Source organism: Suricata suricatta, chromosome 7 (genome assembly GCF_006229205.1).
Source record: "Suricata suricatta isolate VVHF042 chromosome 7, meerkat_22Aug2017_6uvM2_HiC, whole genome shotgun sequence".
Lineage (NCBI taxonomy): Eukaryota > Metazoa > Chordata > Mammalia > Carnivora > Herpestidae > Suricata > Suricata suricatta.
In genome coordinates, this window is record NC_043706.1 from 124995512 (window position 1) to 125015487 (window position 19976).

Genomic DNA, 19976 nt, shown 5'->3' on the forward strand with positions numbered 1-19976 from the left:
CATAAGGCACGATGTGTTAAACTCATACATGCTTTTCTAGTGAGTGGAACACAGAAGTGTTTGACTTTTACTCCTTTTTTCTTCTGCCCCATTTCCCTAATTCATTACCTTCATGCAGATATTCCTGTGGTCCATCCTGATGGCCTTCTGCTTCTGTTATCACTGTCTTACTCAAGGAATACGCTATGCTTGAAAGAGGATACGTATTCTCTTATCCTTATGTCTGAGCCTTGTAACTGCTAGAGTTCAGATGTGAGTTGCTGGTTGAATAAGAGGGAACGAATCTATGCTGGCAGCAATGTCACTACATGTCAGGACCAGCATCTTCTCTTCTCATGAACATAGAGTGTGGCATTTGAATGCTTTTTGACCTTAATGAACGAAGCACTTGCTAATGTAATTTAAATAGCTAACCAGGAGAAACGGGCGCTGCCCAGTGAACCAGAGACATACACGTTTCATTTAAAGGCCGCTGAAAATAAGATTGATAATCTGAGCGGAACAGCTGACTAGCAGTATGTAGACCAGGACCAGGGGAAAGAAAATGGAAGTGTCCATGGGCTGTGTGCACTTGTTCTAGATTTGCATGTAGTGTCTCGGTGTACCAACTCTCTGCATTTTCATAACGTAGAGAGCTGACTGTGGGGACAGAAACAGAGAGTCTGCTAATGGGCTGGCATACACTTGAATACCCCGCATTGAGGTGATTGGAAACAAACCTGGAGGCAAATAAGGCATTTCATCCTCATATCCTTTCACTCTCCATCTATCTTTATTTATCTATGAATCTCTCATCTAATCCTGTCGCTCTGTCATCCACCTGCCTTTCTATCATCATTTGTTTATTTCCTTGGAGTATTTTATTTTATTACTTTTAAAGCTTACTTATTTATTTTGAGAGAAAGTGCAAGTGGGGAAGGGGCAGAAAGAGGGAGAAACAGAATTCCAAGCAGGCTCTGCACCAACAGTACAGAGGACTTGAACTCCCAAACCGCGAGATTAAAACCTGAGCTAAGATCCAGAGACAGACTAGAAACCGACTGAGCCACACAGGCACCCCTCCCTTGGAGTATTAGCCTTCTCTACCATTTGCTCCCTGTGGCACTTTTTACTGCCTTCCTTACAAAGGAGAGATGAGTAGCCTTTGGCCACATGGCTATGTCTTGACAGTAGATCTTTAGCGCTTTACTACTTTCAAGGCGAGAGAGAGGAACAGGAAAGCACCTGATGAGCTGGGTATGGACAGCAGTGCTGTCAGGGACTAACCTTATGTCCTTGGACACCTCTTCGTGTCCCAGTTTTCTCACCTGTAAAGTGGTGATGATAATAAATAATGCCCAATATTGTTGTTGTGAAGGCTAAAAATGTTAATTTGTATAAACTGCTTAGAAGAGTACCTGGCACTGTTTGCTGTCATTTGGTACCAGAAATCTATTTTAATCCCAGGACTTTGAATCCAGAGATAGAGGAGTCTCTCTATACAACCAATCATATCTTGAGCTATAGCATCATTTAGAATAATACCTAAATCAAGTGTATTATTGAAGTCCTTGTGTTCAAATCACATTATTTCTTGCGTGTGTGTGTGCAGGTTTCTGTGGATGATCGCCTTAAACAGCTTCAGGAAGCTCATAGAGATTTCGGGCCATCATCTCAGCATTTTCTTTCTAGTAAGTACTAATAAACTTCACTGTTCTCATTAAGTGAACTGATGAGCATATTCTTTCCCTTTCCCTCAAGAAGACATATTCTTTGCTACAAGTATATTCACTTGTGTAAGATAAATGTATAAAAGGAAGTATTAAGGTTAATTACAATATTGGTTATTGGTCATTAAGATAATCATCTGGTCACAACTGAAAAGTCTTTGAAGTCTCTGGCCAAACTGAATTCGTTCTTAGCTGTGGTTTTTCCCTGTACCCTATGCTACAGTAATTAATGTATTATCTTATTACCATTGCTGTGTCATTAGCAAAGGTCATGAATGTTGTCACAATGAAGAAATCTTTTTATATTTGAAGATTTCTATTTTTTTTTCTTAAAACACTTATTTATTTAAAATGCACCTGCGGCTTTAGAAATTAAAAAAATATGTCCCCACAAATCTTTGAAATTTTTGTTTATTAGGTTCACTGTGATCATACGTAGCTTTTCTCCTGGTCAAGTATTGCAGATTTAGCCAAAATCACATATGTATATTTTTATGTAATATGCTACAAATGAAGTTTTTAATTTTATGGACTGTTGATGAGATCTTATGTAAGTAATTTGAGCTCCTACTTTATTTTTCACTCACTGCTTGGAAGACTAACGAATGTAGGATTTAGAGTCACTGAAATTGAGATGAAAATGTTAATTCTGCCTTTTATCAGACCTGTAGATTCCTGAAAGTTCATTTCTTTATCTTAAAATTACTGTAATCTTACTTATTTTTTTCTGATTGCCTTGAAAATTAAGTGAGAAAGCACACTGAGTTTCACAAACACCTTTCACAATTCTTGGCACCAGTGCTTTCACTGACTGTTAATTTTTTCCTTTTATTTTCTCTGGCAATCATGTCAGAAAAGTTCAGGTCTGTTTAAGTGAAAGTTTAAAACTTAAGACAAAGCTTATTTCCCACTTAGGATAAATTCTTTGTATCTGTAATAGTTGAGAAAACTGAAGTCATACCATGTCCTCCAACTAAATTGATTAGATTTATATTTTCCCTTACTTTTTTGTCATGGTTGATAACCTGCATTGCAGAAAAGTTAGGCTTTTCTGTTTGCACAGTTTCAAGAATCTGAATTTGTCATTTTCTGACCTTTCTGTCCCACACCTCTTCAGGGCTCATGTGCCCCCCTCCTGTCCCCTTTCCAACCTCCGCCCACCCAACACGTGTTTTCTGTTTCACACACCTGAACCATTAGATAGCCTGCCTGTGAGTAACTGTAGTCCTTCTTGGAATATACTGGGTGCCCAGATGCATTTCTAAAGTTTGGATGCCATCAGGGTTGATAAAGTAAATAAGTTCGCAGTATCTTCATTAGGTCTGAACTACATTGGATTTGCTAAACTTAATGTTATAGAGTGTAAAGCTCTGTACTAAGACCAAATTAAAGAGGAATTTAACAAATAATTGTGACTCTCTTTTTAGTTCTAAGGATGAGCTATCTCTTAGTATTGATGAAACCCTACACTTTTACCTGGTAACCATTCTTCCATAATAAAGCCCCAACTCATGTTCTTCAGGAAATGAAACGTGGTAAAATTCACATGCACTTTGTGAAACGTAAGCATGTTGCCTTTTATTGTCTAGAACTGATAGTCCAAGGAGGTCAGAGTTTTTCAAATCAAAACAATTATTAAAGTGAATGGAGAAGTGTAAACAAAATCCCAATTAATAAATTGAATAATTGTTATCTCTTGCTGCTTGGAATCGTTGGCTTTATTATATTTCTTGGACTTTAGCCATGGTTATAAAAGGAGTCTGTTTAGTTAGACACAAAATAGAAACTGACCTATTAGCCTGGTGCCAACACTGAAATGAGGTTGGCTCTAATGAGAGATTTGATATCCTTAGTTCCACATTTTCATCACCCTTTTATGTTTTCATGGACATAGTTGAAGAAGGGAGTGCTCACATGTTATAAAGAGAAGAATTGTTGAATACAAATATTGCCAAACTAGTGGTCAGAAATCTTGAAATCATGTCTGAGCTCACCATTTATTTTTGCGTATTATTTATTTATAAGCATTTAGTTTTTATTTTTTCTGTATTTATTTTAGTATTTATCAAATGGAGTTCTAATGTGTATTTGTTGGCCTCCTTATCAGTAGATAAATTTGAAAATGCTTTGCAAAGTTTAGAATGCTTTATTTTTGTAAGATATTAACATGACATGAAATTCAGAAAAGAAATCATTGATGACAACTGGCTGTATGAGAGTTGAGTGATAATCTAGTGAGTCTAGATATAGTAGATAATAATAATTTGTTTCTTTGCAATTTGCTTGTTTATTAGTTCATTTAGCAAAATTCCTTAATAGCCCCAGCTTTACATGTATAAGTCTTCTTAAATAAGTCTTAAAATAATTGGCTTATGTAGGAATAATATATTTTTATAAAAAAGGAATGATAGGAATTATTAAAAAAATAAGTGCCTAAGTAAAACAAAACATAAAATCACAATCATAGTGATGTCTAATATAAAAGTAAGAAACTATACATTCTGTGCATTTCAGATTAAAGTAAGTGTTTGGGATTCTTCTATTCAGATAATTCCTTTGGTTTTTTACAACCCTTTGCCTAGGTTTCTCTTAATCTTTTCTTTTTAAAATTCATCCAAATGAGTTTGTTTAAATGCCATCTGGCCTAGATACTTACTCCTGTGAAACAAAGTAAAACATGGTACTAATGATCTAGAAAACTCATTCTTGAAAAATCTAGTTTATAATCTGGATATACCAGGTAAAATTAATTTTGGTTTTAGCTGAATCAAAAAATATGTACAGAGCACATTTTCCAGATAGCACTAAGTTTTAAATTGTGGTGGTTATAAATAAAAAAAAAAAAACTAGATTTTTAAAAGTATTTTTGGCAACAGTTTCAATTAGTTAGAGTTGGCCTTAGAAAATGAACCTGTGTTGTTTCTTTCCTTGCTTCAAATGCATCTTTAAAAAGCCACTCTTTGTTTAGCCTAGCAGATTTCATAATTCTAAGAATCAGCACAAAGACCAGAGCAGTTCTCAGTGACTTTGCTATAAAGTGTGTCCAGTTGTTTTGCATTATGGCGTAAGGCTTTTGGGTGAGCAGTGTTTCCAATAACCTCCCTTTGTTTCTTCAGCTTCGGTCCAGCTGCCATGGCAAAGATCCATTTCACATAATAAAGTGCCCTATTACATCAAGTAAGTTGATTTCAATTCTCCTTTATGATACAAAAAATAACGTTATGTTGATAACTTAAGAGGCTTTCCTCTGTAACTTCAGAAAATGGAATTCAACCCTATCTGAAGGAAATGATATATATTTAATATGTAAAAAAAGTTAGCTTAAAAATCAGAGTAATATTTGCAGTTTATTAGTTTATGAGGTTAGTTTAAAAATCAGAGTAATGTTTACAGTTTATAAGGTTAGGGCTGTCGGCATGTTTAGCATATATATTTTTTTAAAACAGATATTAAAATATTTGGGAAAAATAACCAAATTTCTAAACATGTCAGACTCTTGGGGCACGTGGCTCACTCAGTTGGTAGAGCATGCAACTCTTGATCTTGGGGTTGTGAGTTCAAGCCTCATTTTGGGTGTAGAGATTACTTAAAAATAAAATCATTAAATAAATAAATATGTCATATTCTTGTTGGGTCAAACTCTTGACACAATGATATTTCTCAAACTGTACTGATTCTAACATAAAGGAAGTCTGAGGATGGGTGAAATTGACATGTCCTTATTGAGAGAAGATTTATTCATTTGATCCAAATTTAAATCATTTAAAATTTTTTTTCATTTTTATTACTATAATAATTATTATCATAATTATAGCAATAGCTACAGTATTTGCAGGGTGAATATTGACTTGAATATTACAAGTTTAGGCATAAATCGATGTACTGCAGCAGATAGGATCATGGCCCCACAAAGGTGCCCACATCTGATCCCTGGATGTTAAGGTTAGGTTATGTGAAGATGGGAAACAGGGCATGAGTCAGGGAATGCTTGCAGCCTCTAGAAACTGGAAAAGGCAAGCAAGTGGGATTCTTTTAGAACCTCCAGGGAGGAACAGAGACCTGCAAACCTCAGTTTTAGCTTAGAGACACCTTGATTTGGGGCTCATTTTATCATTAGCAAAAAATTGAATTTTCTTAAATATATACAGTTTTAGTGTTAAATATCTTTTAGGACTTAGAAATATGTACTTAGAAATCTGCTCAAGTATGTAAGATGAACTCTCTTATTTTTAGAAATCTTTTTATCCAGCGTCTTTCATTACCTGCTCTGTTGTGTAACTTAACAGTTTATTTCTTCATAAACAAGTGCATTGATCTCTGGAGGTAGGGTTATGTGAGCCAGCATTTCCAGATGAATTATTATGAAAAAATTTTAATTCTGAAATAAATTAATAAGTAAATAATGAGTGAAAAGGCTTTATACTCTTCACTTTGCATGGCTGCACAACTAAATAGAGGAAGAATGTTAAAAACAAATTTAGCATGATTGGCATGCAGCTAGAGTTTCCTGGAGCATATTAGGATGTAGTAATTTGGCTAAAAAGAAAATAAGAGTCAGGAAAAATTTAGTTATATTCAATATATCAGTATACAGTTTTGTATACTCTAATGTCAGAATATAGCAAGAAAGTTGAAAGGAGAATGGGAAGAATACACTGTCTTTATTTCCTATTTTAATTGTATGGATTTGCTAAAACATGAATTGATGGCTCCCCAGTGCATTTCTTTCTCTGCAGGTATTTATTTTGAGGTGTATCACAGTGGTTCCAGAACTCATTTGTTTCTATAGAAGGATAGAATATGGATCTCAACTGTCAGAGTCTGAGTAGCCTAAATCCCTCTATGTTAATATCCTAAGTTGAAACTCATATCTTTAAATTATATTTGCTACTTCTAAGGTAGGCGTTCCAAAGCTGATCTCGTTATTTTTTTCTTTTCTAATATAATCCAGTGACAGCTCATTGTTCTGTCAGTTTAAGGAAACCTGAAATGGCTCTTGCTGCCTTCACAATATACAAAAATGTACCCCTAAAAGCCATATTTCCTTCTCTATGAATTTTTAGTCGTGTGTTTGTGGTTTGCACACGTTTTTCAGTTCCTCAGCTAAAAGTTGATATCCAAGGAGTTTCAGGCATAAAAGGAACAAGAGTAAAGGCTTTAGGTTGGGGCGCCTGGGAGGCTTAGTCAGGCAAGCATCTGACTCTTGATTTCATCATGAGATGGAGCCCCTCGTCAGAGTCAGGCTCACGCCTTGAGATTCTCTGTCCCTGTCTCTCTCTCTCTTCACTCCCTCTCTTCCTCCATCTTCCCTTCCCCTACTCGTGTGAACACACTCTGTCTTTAAAAAAAATTAAAACTTTGGTTTGAACTTTCCTACTAAGTCACATTAATCATATAAAACTCACTGCTTCTCATTTTGATCCAGAAATCATAATGACAATTAGTCATAGTGGATGATAATAATTATCACTGAAATGAATTATATTTCTTTGAAGTTTTATTTGCCAGCCACTGCGCTAATCCTGTGCATGGATTCTCTCCATTGAAGCATAGATACTGTCATTACCCCCATTTACAGGCAAAGCTTAGGAAACAGGTACACACAGAGCTTGCTTGAGTCACACAGCCAGTACATGGAAGAGCTAGTGTTCAAACCCAGGGACTGTAGCTCCTGCCTGTCGTCTTGAGCTCTGGACACCACTGCCTCCATTTCTCTGCATCTGTTGAGGTAGAGAACAGAAATTTTTAGTCACATGGACAATTTGGGTAAGATGAAGGCTCATATGTAGGAAAGAGCAATCAGGTAGAGAAAATAGCAAACCTCCTTTTTTTTATCCTATGGACTGGTTGCTGTTTACTATGCACCTGCTATGTGCTAGCAATTGAATGCAGAACTAGTTTTCATAGACTAATTTCTATAGGGTAATATATGTTTTATATGTTTAAGGAAATGTTATGCCGTGATACGGTAACAGAGGTGCTTTTCTATAGGTAGAAAAATGTAGTTCTCTGCAGTCCTGCCAGTTGGATCTTGACATGATTTCAGAGGTAGGGGAATAGTCTGTGGCCCCCACTACCTTTCCTCATGTACATGATCAGAGATTTCTGTCATTGGATAGGTTTCTATCCATGAGCAGTATGCTCAACAAAGCTGGCTTATAAGTCCCATAGGGCTTTTAGCTTAACTACAGAATTAAAAAAATTTTTTTAATGTTTATTTATTTTTGAGAGAGAAAGAGACAGAGTGTGAGCGGGGGAGGGAGAGGGACAGAGAGAGGGAGACACAGAATCCCAAGCAGGCTCCATGCTCTGAGCCGTCAGCACAGAGCCCGACACAGGGCTCAGATCCACAGGCTGCAAGATCATGACCTAAGCCAAAGTCAGGCACTCGACTGACTGAGCCACCCAGGCACCCCAGTGCTTTTAGCATAGATGTCCAGCCTGTTAGTAAGTCATACTCTTTCATAGACTTTAGTAAGGTGAAGTTAGGACGTATGGTTTTCTTTTTCCCCTCTACGATGTCATCTCTAAGGCCAGAATGCATGGCTTTGCAGGAAGCATTAGCCTTGGTAGAAGTGATTACACTGCTCTTGACAGAGATTCACGCTCACATCTTAACAGTCCTCTGGCTCTGTTTTTCCCACTAGAATCTGAGGTGCAAACCTAAATTCTGTATAGAACCCTAAGTGTTCCCATACACACAGCTTTAATACAAACATTTTAGAATGTCTTCTTAATAATATACCTCGCATTCTCTAAAACTTACATCCTTCAACATTCAGTGCATATTCATCAGAATAAATGATCTTTACCTGAAAATACCACTACTATGCATTCTCTGCCTTATTCTAACTCCCCTCAATGAACACTCTAAATCAGAATTTTCCTTAATTTATTACATCTCCTTTATATTTTCCTTTTCTATTCTTGTGTCCATTAAGGATAATTCCCCTTTCTTGCCTCCCAAGGGCATTCTCTGCTGCCCTAATCAGTCAATTTCCAGGGAAAATAACAGTTTATAGTTGTAAATGAAATGTTGGAGAGCAAGTAGCTGTTCTTTATAGCAGTCGTGCAGTTTATTTGCATAAGCTGTATATACTTGTCTCATTATATATGTACAGTCTAAAGGAGAGAATTAATGCTTCTATCTTTAGAGGAATCATGGACCCCATTTAAATGATGTAGGTGAAATATTGCTTCCTTAAGCAAGAGCAGAGAGGAGTGGCAACTATGGGATATCCAAATATTAAGCCTAACAAGAAAGTCAAAGCTGGGGCGCCTGGGTGGCTCAGTCGGTTAAGCCTCTGGCTTCGGCTCAGGTCAGATCTCACATTCATGGGTTCCAGCCCCGCGTCGAGCTCTGTGCTGACCGGTAGCTCAGAGCCTGGAGCCTGCTTCCGGTTCTGTGTCTCCTTCTCTCTCTGCCCCTCCCCTCTCATGCTTTGTCTCTCTCTGTATCAAAAATAAATAAAACATTAAAAAAAAAAAGAAAGTCAAAGCTAACAAAGGTGTATGTATAACAAAACAAAGAAGAATTTAACATAAAGCGGTTTATCTTTGAAGGTTGCACAAAACTCATCCCCAAACCAAATTCATCCATAAAAAAGATGTAACTACCACTGAAAGACAAATACATTTCTCTCTGAAAGGCCTCCTACGGCCGTCTTCATCTCTCTCTCCCTCCTTAACCAAGATAAGAGATGGCATTCTTTCAGTGCCATATTTTTAACTGGAGAAGTCTTGGGGTAAACTTTGAGTCTCTTTCCAAAGGTAGAGCCTGCAGTTTGGTTTTAATGATGAAGAAATTAATGAAATGGAAGCCTAAGAAAATGTACTAGAGAATCAATTTTTCCAAGAAACAGTCTGGGACTTTATCTGTGTTGCAAATAAATATTTAAAACTCACTGGGCCAGCTCTGCTGATGAGGAGGGAAGAACGAAATTGCTTTATGAAAGATGTAAGCACCTTGGGAATCCCTAAACCTCCTACACTTGGGGGCAACTTCAGACAAGTGGGCACACCTTGGCTAATGAGAAAACTGACAGCCTGCCCTGCAGCAGCCTCGTAAGCAGACAACTTCTGGGGTATTTACCGCTGCCCTGGCTTATTGAGATAATTCAGGTGGAATTGACATAGTCTGAGAAAGACGTTGACTAGTTTAGGACTTAAAGTATTATCTTTCCTGCCATTCATCTGTACATTGCTAGGGCCAGGGTTAACTATTACCATGGAGTGGAATTTCGGCTTAGAATCTTATAGATTACTCAGTTCCATTGTATTATAGTAGCACCATCAGCCTTACTGTACAGTTCGACCTTTAGGATCAGGGATGCAATCAATAAAATTCTACCATACAGCACAGAAAGGACACTATAAGGGCCATTAGGGAGGAAAAAGAGATATTTGTACTTTGATTTGTAAAGATTAAAATTTTAAGATAGTTACTGAAACTAGCATCAAATAAATTGTGAAATGAATAGAATATCTTTCTGTATGGATTATAAAGTAAAAGGATACAGTGCAAGAATCGGGACAACCATACAGAAAAAACTCAGAGTTAATTTCTCCTTTAGAAATACATATTTATATGAAAAAGATAAAGTAGTAAATTTTTTAAACAATCTAAATAATATTCAGCAAAAAAAAAAAAAAGCTAGAAGGATACAATGATCCGTTCAACTCTAGTGGGAAATAATTGTGGAGTTAAAATCACCAGCAGGAGTATACAGGACTCCCCAGGACCAACTCAATAACAGATAACCTGCAGGAATATTGATTAATGTTGATTAATGGTCTCATTGTCCCAGTTTGAGAGCTTAGAGGAACACTGGGGTAGAGTTGGGTCAGAGGTGAGCCTCTGAGTTCTGGACCCAAGCAGAGACACTACCAAAATAGGGCTCCCCTGAGTTTATTGAGTGTGTTGGATGCTCGCTCATTCTTCTGGAAAACCTTCCCAGTGCCCTCAAACAAGTGTCACCTGAAGCTCCCCTCACACCCAGACGCGTACATCTGTTTTGGTCATGAATTCGACTTTGCTTTAAAACAGCTACAAGCAAACCTTGTCAATTACAACAAATTTTTGTAACAAATTGTTCTATCAACCATGCCTGGAATATTGACATTTGTATTTTAGGGTGTGCTACAGCCTTGGTTTCTATATAGCCCTTTACATGCCCGTGTCTTGGAACCTGCCCCTGAGTACGAAATTATTTTAAGTGTGTTTTATAGTTGAAGCCAATAGATTTGAGGTTATCCATTGTTGATAATTTAGTCTTCCTGCCTTGCGTCTTCACTATCATGACTAGCTAGCGGCATTTTTTAGAGGAAGATCTTATGCTTTTACAATATCTATTATCAAGTAGGATTCTGTATCTTCTTTTGAATTTAAACAGAAATGGTTTTTTTTCTTGAAATGTTGACATTCAGACTTTAAGTTTTCCCTTAGATTTATTCTTATATATCAAAAAATAGAACATTGGCTTTCGTGCCTTTAAAAGCCTAGAAGATGGCAGAAAGTATTTGTGAGGGTTTAAGAGGCTCTGTATCAAACGGAGGAACACGTGAGAGTCCGCCCCACACAGCTTCCTCACCTTTGCTTAATGCACCCCCCACCGGCCCCTCGATACACACATGCACACAAGCCCACACGCTCAGAGGAAGAATCTGCGTACTGGCAGGAGGACTCCATGTTCTTCATATATTCTGGTCTCAAGTGAAACAAAGTTTGGGGGAATTGTATTTTCCAAAATGAGAAGGTCTCCTTTTAGACCTTTAAGAAGATAAATAACTCAGATAAATAACATTGCATCAGATTGTCAAAATTTGTTTTCACTCTGTATACTTTAATCACCTGAATGCAAATTGATTATTTGGGAGCTCCTGCTTGATTCCAATATTCCTATACATAACTTTCATAAGCATATGTAAAAAAAAAGGTATTTGCAGAGACTGGCAAAGCCTGTGTCAACTTCACTCTGGAGATTTTTTAACATAGCAATGCTTAGCTTCTACTTCACCTTGTACTCATGGAGTTGGTTTTCTCTTCCTGATTTCTGCCTACCCTGAAGCCAGGTCTAGTGAGTTGGAGACAGAAAAGCAGCCACTCCATTGGACAACATGCAGTCACTCGTAGTTTTGATAAGGCCAGTTGGATAGAGGAGTGGATTAGGAAAGTGAGTAGAAGTGGGTTCAGTAGTGAGTGCGACGTGAGGTTGTGCCCTACTCACTCAAGAATTTTGTCAAGAAGAGAAAAAGGATGATAGAGAGGAGGAAATGTTGATTCAAGGTAGGGATGAAGGAGAGTATAAAGATAGCAGATCCTTCAAAATTTATATTCTGAGAATGGTCTTATTGGGAAGGTATTAAGTGCAGCATAAGGTTTTTAAAGAAACCTGTGGGAAGAATTGACCTTTGGTAGGAGGGAGGAATTCCTTGGGAAAGAAGAGAGAAGAAGACGGTCTGGCAGATGGAAGGATGTTTATTGGTTTGGTGGTGGGAAGATGAAGAAATCCTAATCTGGTGGTTTCTAGTTTTTCAATGAAGTGTGAGATAAAGTTAAATGATATAAGGCAGGGAGAGAAACTTAGGTTTGGAAGAGAGAAGGCAGTAGTAAATTGTCTTGGGGTCTGGGAAGCAAGTATATTAGGGAATGTTGTGTGGTTGCCAGCAGTTGGACATTTGAGGTTTGAAGTTAAATATTTAAAGTAAAATTAGTCAGTCTGTTGAGTGATTTTCTCCAGCTGTATTCATGCACAGCTGCTCAGGTCCAGAGAAGGCAAGTAATTGAGCTGATCCGTGCTTGGGTTTTGACAAGAGTGAAAGGGAAGCAAGGCAAATGAGATTGTTTGTAATGATTATAATGATGGACCTTGGACTCAAATTTAGACAGATTCATCAGAAAGATTTTTAAATCTCAGTCATGCAAGTATACTTCCATATTAAGAACTCAGGCTTAAAATCAGACCATCTGGGTTCAAATTCCACTTCTACTACTTACTATGAGACGTTGAACAAGTTATCTAAGTGCTCTGTGCCCTGGTTCCTTCATCTGTAAATGGAGATACTATTGGCACCTAATTCATAGAATTTTTATTGAGTTAACACAAAGAAAGAGTTTGAAAGAGCACCTGGCTGGACACTCAAATAATAGGCTATTACTGGAATTAATATTATGCATCCTGACCTAGTGTGTCATCGTCTACCATGCACAGCCAAGAACTATTTCTCTTTCTGTGATTATTTGAACAGTATGGTTTGTTCTTTTTCTCACATTTGTATTTTTAATTAACTGACTCACCTTTGATTATTTTTCCTCTTATATGTCTTTAAAATTGCAATTTAAATGAAATGACACATGGCAAAACTCACAAGATCCAGTTTCAAGCATTAAATTGAATAGATAAGTAACATAAATGTATTTGGGTAAGTGCCAGTTTTGGGGTAAGCAAGATGCCTTCTCGTTACCTTTTAAGGTTTTATGGAAGAAACAAGGCCACTCTAATTAGGACAGATGGATTTTAAACAGTGTCTTCCCTGGATTAGTCTATTTCCCAGAAATCAGTATCTTATCAGTCTATCAAAATTACATGTATTTTGCTGCTAGTTCCTTGTCTCCTATACTGGACCATGTCATTTCACAGTGTTTTTGTGTTCTCTTCATTGGGGTACAATCTTATTTGTGTTTCACTTTCTGTGGCTCATCAGAACACATTATGAATAATAATAGGTAGAAATATATATCACTTATTAACCTTATTGGTTTAATATGTCCTCAAAGTCCATAAAATACAGAGAGCACATGTTAGGCCAGCTGCGACACTTTAAGAGTGAAGGGGTACTCTTTTAATAAGTATACAGGAGAGCGAGTGCAAAGCAGAACTGACCAGGGCATTAATGGATGATTTTAAAAACCAGGGAATGGAGATCGAATACACAGCACAGTGATGACAAACAATATTGTGTTTTAAACTCCAAAGTTGCTAGGAGACTGGATTTTAAATATTGTCCACACACAAAAGAAATGATAATTATGGACACAGGTGGTAGCTAACACAACTGTGCTAATCCTCCTGGGGTGTATACAGGGATCGAGCCATCGGATTGTACCCCATACACTTACATAGTGTTATAGCTCAGCTAAAAAAGAAAAATAACAGTCAAATAAATAACAGGTAAAATCTTGACTCTCCTAAAAATATAAAAAGAGCATGTGTCAAATATTTCATTTAACTTTCTATTAAGGGAACGGGGAAGAAGTTGTAACAGGTTCCGAGGGGAGTACTAAGAACTGCATCTATATAGTCCGATAAGGATGCTAGAAGGAGCTTAGCAGTAGGCGTGAAGCTGACAAACTGGTCAATATCCAGAGGATAATAATGAGTCGCATCCCAGCGGTCACCGTTTGCATTTTTATGGACAAGAGCATTTGCCTTGCTATAATTTTCTTCAGTTTGCAGGGTTTTAAATAGTTTTGGGACAACTTAAGCTTCACAGGACACCCACTAATTTTTCACCCCATCCAAGGCCTTCCCAGCTTTTCCCCACACAAGCACTCCTGGCGTTGGCTCGGCACCCTGGTGACACGTGACACGTTCTCTGCCATGGGCTCCTTGTGATATTGGACTTCCCTGTTAATTGCTGCTTTGTTAGATTTGTTTTATGGTTTATCAAGCTGTACAGGATCAGGTTCTACTCCTCTCTCTGATTTGAAGTTGGCCAGAACCGAAACTGTAGTCATTTTGGGGGGAAATAATGCTACTTTGATTCTGTATTGGTTGCCTACTCTGGGAGGACTTGGAAACGTTTGGGCTGCATAAGCTGAGCAATCTGCAGCTGTTCAAATACTCCGAGCCTTTGGGTTGATTGTGGATTTTGCTTTAAAACCCTCCTCCCACTAAGGAAAAAAAAGGAAAGAGAGAAAGAAAAAGAAAGTCCAGCAGCCAACTGCATCTACTATTTTTTTTTTAACCGTTGTTTGGTAAGATGCAGTTATACTTCTGTAACCAGAGGCTGTGTTTATTTTCGGCGTTGGCAGTTCTGCCTAATGAATCAACTGGTATTGAATCACAAAGGGAGATGCCATTTCCCTCCCTCCAGCTGTCTGCCAAATGTGTGCGTTCCCTCAGCTCCTAGTAGTGGTTTCACTAAGAAGAGCCATTAGCGAGCGGGTCTTCTCATTGAGTTCAGCCGCTGCCACACTGCAGGATGGTATCTTCCCCTCCTGGTCCCATAGGGGCTGTTTGCCAAAGCTCTGCATTTGTGATTCTAGAGAAAGAGTACTTACATTTGTTGTTTAAGTATGGAGTTTGGCTCAGCATTACTCAGAGCTTTAGTTTGGTTATTGGGCTTCGATTTGGTCCTTTACAAGGAGATATCTGCCTCTGGACAGTAGTGTTGCCATGGGGATTTAAGTTACTCAAAAGAGGGGTTGTGGCAATACTGGTATGCTGCATAACACTGGCAGCCCCTGATGAATTGTGTTTAAACTACACTCTATTTCCAGCAAATCCTTCTTTAATTCTTGTTTGTGGTAAGAAGGAAGTTGTTCTGTCAACAAAATGCAGAGGGTCTTTGTTTTGTTTTGGTTTTCATTTTTACTTTTATTCGTGCATTGGAAGTTCTTTAGGTCCACTGCTTCTTACACGTGAATGTGCATATCAATCACATTGGATTTTGTTAAGATGAAAATTCCAGTTCAACATAAGGATTAGAGATCTGAGATTTTGGATTTCTATCAAGCTCTGGGCCACACTATGAATAGTAAAAATTATAGGTCAGACAGCTTCAGTACTTTCTCCATGGTCTTTGGAGCAACTTAGCAAGATGGTGCCATAGCTTGGTTGGTGCTCAGTAGCAGAATACAAAGTAGAGACATTCTGTCTCTGCTTTGGTGTCAAGAACCAGGTAGGGGAGCTAGCCACCTTCCTAGCTCTTCCTGAGATAGTCCTCCACGTTTTTGGTATTTTATTTTGTGTGAGATTTTGGGATTCCCAGGACATTTTACATACCCAGTTCCATATCTACACTTTAAATATTCTCAAAGCAAATTATGAGTTCTTAGGGGGTTCTGTTTATGCATAACAGTGATGATGTCATTTTCCCAGTGATATGTCCCACTTTTTAATATGTTACATAGGTTCAAAAAATAATCTCTTCAATTTGATTGTGTGAATATTTTAATACCACTCTCTCTTGTGTACTGTGCCATTTCACTTAGCTTACTAAACAGTTTTATAAGAACTGAGTGTTGTCCAAGAAGTCTTTGGAGTACTATTAAACATTATTACTCTATTCTGACCTAGAAAAGGGACAGTAAACTATTTTTAAATATAAGGACACTGACCCATTGAAGTGAAGAGCTACTCACTTCTCTCATGCACACACACAAAGAAAGAACCTAATTTAAGCATTATGTGCATTTAATTTAAGCATGATTCTACCCTCATCTTATTCCCAAAAGACGTCTAATTCTGTGAATGAGTTTTGGAAGCTACAGAAAAAAAAGAAAAATATAAAACTTGCTTATAAAGTGAAGAAGAAGCATCATGAGAGAAACTACTCAATGCCTATAAGAAAAATACTGGTTAGCTGATGGAGGCTGATGGCTGAGAGAAGAGAAAGAAGTCACAGAGATTCACACATTAGGGGTGTGAAGAATCCAACTGTGCATGAAGAGGGTGCTGGGAAGAAAAACAGCTCTTCCTCCACCCTCTTAGGTGTCCTTTCAGGGGGTCTGTGAATTACACTGACAAAAGACAGATTAGCAAGAGAAGAGCATTTGTTTATGCCTACTCTGCAGGTACAGTGAGTAACTCAAGGAGATGGTTGGAATTTGGGGCTTATGTACTCAGCTTGTGCAGTGGAAAGAAACTGAGGAGGAAGGTTCCTTTGTGACGAACCAATAGGTTTCATTAGGAGATAAATGGGCTATTTGGGGGAATAAACATGAGATAAGAAAGTTTGTGAAAATGTTTGTTTATGCAGGTGCAAGTGGTTTTTCTGTCTTCTTCATAGCCCTGAAACTCCCCCAGGGAGAGAGAATTTATGGTAGCCTTGTTACCTATAAGTTGTTGCTTTTAGTCAGATAAAGGAAGCTCCCGAAGACTCCTTTCTGCATCTGTTCAATCTCAGATGTCTTTAGTTTAAAACAATCTTTATGTCAACCCTAGGGTTCTGAGTGAATCCCCACAGGGGAAAAGGGCTAATTTACACCAAGGAAGGGGAGACTCAAGGTTAAGAGGAGGGCACCTCTCTTGATTGGGAGGTGGAGATGTTACTCAGAGTTAAACTCTTCATTTCTCTGTTCCTTGGAAATCTGATTAGGACTTCCAAAGTTTAGCAACACTTTACAGCACTTCTGCCCTCTGAGGATTTATTCTGAATGAGGATCTATATCTGCCTAACACAAGTAGAATTATTCTGGAAGCTGTATTGATCCAGGTACATCGTGACTAAGGCCCCAGGGTCACACTTCATCTCTAGGTTTAATTTTTAGTTGTAATTCTTTTAAAAATAGATAAAACAAAATTCTTTACTTAACTGTTTACAATGTCATTGCTCAAATAAAAATTTCTTATTGTTTCAAATGGTAAGTAATAACTGGACATTGGGTTTCAGAATGATCCACCATGGGGATAATTTTGCATGCATTTTGAAAACTTAGAATAAAAATTCCATTTGCATATGTTTTATGGGACATAATTATTTTTTTCCCCCAGCCATCAAACACAGACGACCTGTTGGGATCATCCTAAAATGACTGAACTCTTTCAATCCCTTGGTGAGTGCTTTTATTTCATTAGCCAAAACAACTGATAGTTGTGTATTCACAAAAGGGAAGTAACCACCAGTGTACACAGCTTGATTTGTTTAAAAGAGTGTGTCTGACACAGAAGAGCTGTGAAAACTTCTGAGGGCGATGCAGGAAACAGTTTTTACCTTTCTTGAGAGAACATGTCGTCAGTTGAGGTTTGAAGTAGCCTGAGGTTGATTTTAAAAGGAGGAAGGCAGCTGCCCTCCTATTGAGTCGTCTTAAACTTTCAGTTTTGTGTGAAGACAGAAACAGTAACAGTGCAGTCACCTCGATTCACCCTTTAAATTTCCTTTTAGTTCACATTAAGTGCAGTTCATCTTTCTAAATTACCCTGCCTGGTTTCATTTTGTCAAAGTAGTCTTGACAAGCTATAATCATATTAATATAAAAAGGTAAGAAGGGGTACCTGGGATGGCTCAGTCTGTTGAACATCGGACTTCAGCTCAGGTTATGATCTCACCTTCATGGGTTTGAGCCCTGATTCGGGCTCTGTGCTGACAGCTCAGAGCCTGGAGCCTGCTTTGGATTCTGTATCTTCCTCTCTCTCTGTACCTCCCTGCCTTGTGCTCTATCTCTCTCTGAAAAATAAATAAAACATCAAAAAAGTAAATAAAAAATGTAAGGAAACACATGAATGAGAATTCTGATCTTGTAGATTTCTAGTAGAATATGACGTTGAACCGATTCTCTAGCCTGCTTCCTTCAGAAGAGTTTTCTCTTTGGGCAGGTGAGGCAGTGCTGAGAAGGAACGCAGTGCCCTACGGCTGTCACACCCACTCATTTCAACACGGAGGGGGCACCCCTTTTGATTGCTTTTGTTTCTCTCTTGAGCTTTTTCATTTGGATGGGTGAGAGCAGATGCAAAGGTTGAACGAAAGACAGAAAAGCCAGTTTCTTTCCTTTGTAAAGTGAGGGTACAAACTTTGATGATTTCTGGGTTTTCTTCCAGTTCTACTAGTAGATTTCTAATACAGATTCTGTGTCTTTAGAAAACAGAAAGAAATTACAATGTCTTTATTTTTTAATTTTTTTAATCAATGTTTATTTTTGAGGGAGAGAGAAAGAGAGAGAGCACAAGCAGAGGAGGGGCAGAGAGAGAGAGAGAGAGAGGGCGACACAGAATCCAAAGCAGACTCCAGGCTCTGAGCTGTCAGCCCAGAGCCAGATGTGGGGCTCGAACTCAGGAACTGCGAGATCATGACCTGAGCCAAAGTCGGACGTTGAGTCACCCAGGCTCCCCTACAATATCTTTTTGGAACTTGATACCAAATCTTTAAGTTATTTTTTTAATTGAAATAGAACTGACAAATGACATGATATTAGTTACTAGTATACAATATATTGATTCAATACTTGTATTGTGAAACTGTTACTATAATAAGTCTAATTAACATCCATCACCTCATATCATTACATTTCTTATTCTTGTGATAACTCTTAACATCTACTCTTTTAGCAACTTTCAAATATATGATACAGTATTATTAACTATAGTCAACCTTTCGTTTCTAAAGATATGAATATAGATTATAGGATAATTTTAACCATATCTATAGAAGACTAGAAGAAAAAACCAGATCAGGATGGAAGAAGTAAGACTAGCTTTTTGAGTAGTGAGAGGGACAGCCTTATTGACAGAAAACTGATTGTCCTTGAGGAAGATGTCTCTGGAGGAGAATCCCTCCCAGCAGCCGAGAAGGAAGGGCCCTGAGCCTATGGTCGGATGGATTTATTAAGCCTTCAAAAGTTAACAGGCCATGTTTCCTTTTCTTCATTTCCCTCCTTTTCCTGTTGGATAATGCTTTTCTGAAAGCTATGTAGCACTGCTTTGGAATGTCTCTTCCTATGGTGCTAATGAACATTTAATTATTGTCTTAAATGCTGTGGATTTTGAGAGAAGACTTTTTAATGAGAACAGACGTAATACTTCTCCAGCATCTCAAGTAAACAAATACATTCTTGCCATTCAATGTAAGTTAACGAAACAAGCCTGTGTCTGAATGTGTTCCCTCTCCCATTTCAGCTGACCTGAATAATGTACGTTTCTCTGCCTACCGTACGGCCATCAAAATCCGAAGACTACAAAAAGCACTATGTTGTGAGTTATCCTACCAAAGTTAATCACTCTGTTCTCTGGATTGCACTTGTTGTTTTCTGTGTTTTGGGGGGCTTTTTGTTTTTTGGGGTTTTTTGGTTTTTGAGATAGATAAATGAAGAGGGGGATGTGTTTGTAGAGTTAATCTGATTTTCAGTGTATCTTACTCAAGGAATTGGCTGTGTTTCTGTAAATGCTCTACTATTTGCCCCATCAGCATGCATGCGGTAGTAAAACAAATGAACATATTCTGTTCTCAGTTGGAGAACAAAATTAGCCAAAATATAGGAGTCACATAAAAAGCTTTTTCAAAAATTATGCTGCCACCCAATTTAAAAGGTTCAAACCAAGAAATCAAAGT

At 37.9% G+C, this 19976-nt stretch overlaps 1 protein-coding gene across 1 annotated transcript in view; it reads left to right on the plus strand.

Moving 5' to 3' along the window:
• The window catches only part of UTRN (utrophin), a 507319-nt gene that overhangs the window by 417767 nt on the left and 69576 nt on the right, over positions 1-19976 (plus strand). Inside the window, exons 58-61 of the mRNA XM_029943246.1 lie at positions 1592-1670; positions 4826-4886; positions 17426-17487; positions 19544-19618. Of these exons, the coding sequence (XP_029799106.1) occupies positions 1592-1670; positions 4826-4886; positions 17426-17487; positions 19544-19618 (277 nt within the window). The remainder of the gene's footprint in view (positions 1-1591; positions 1671-4825; positions 4887-17425; positions 17488-19543; positions 19619-19976) is intronic.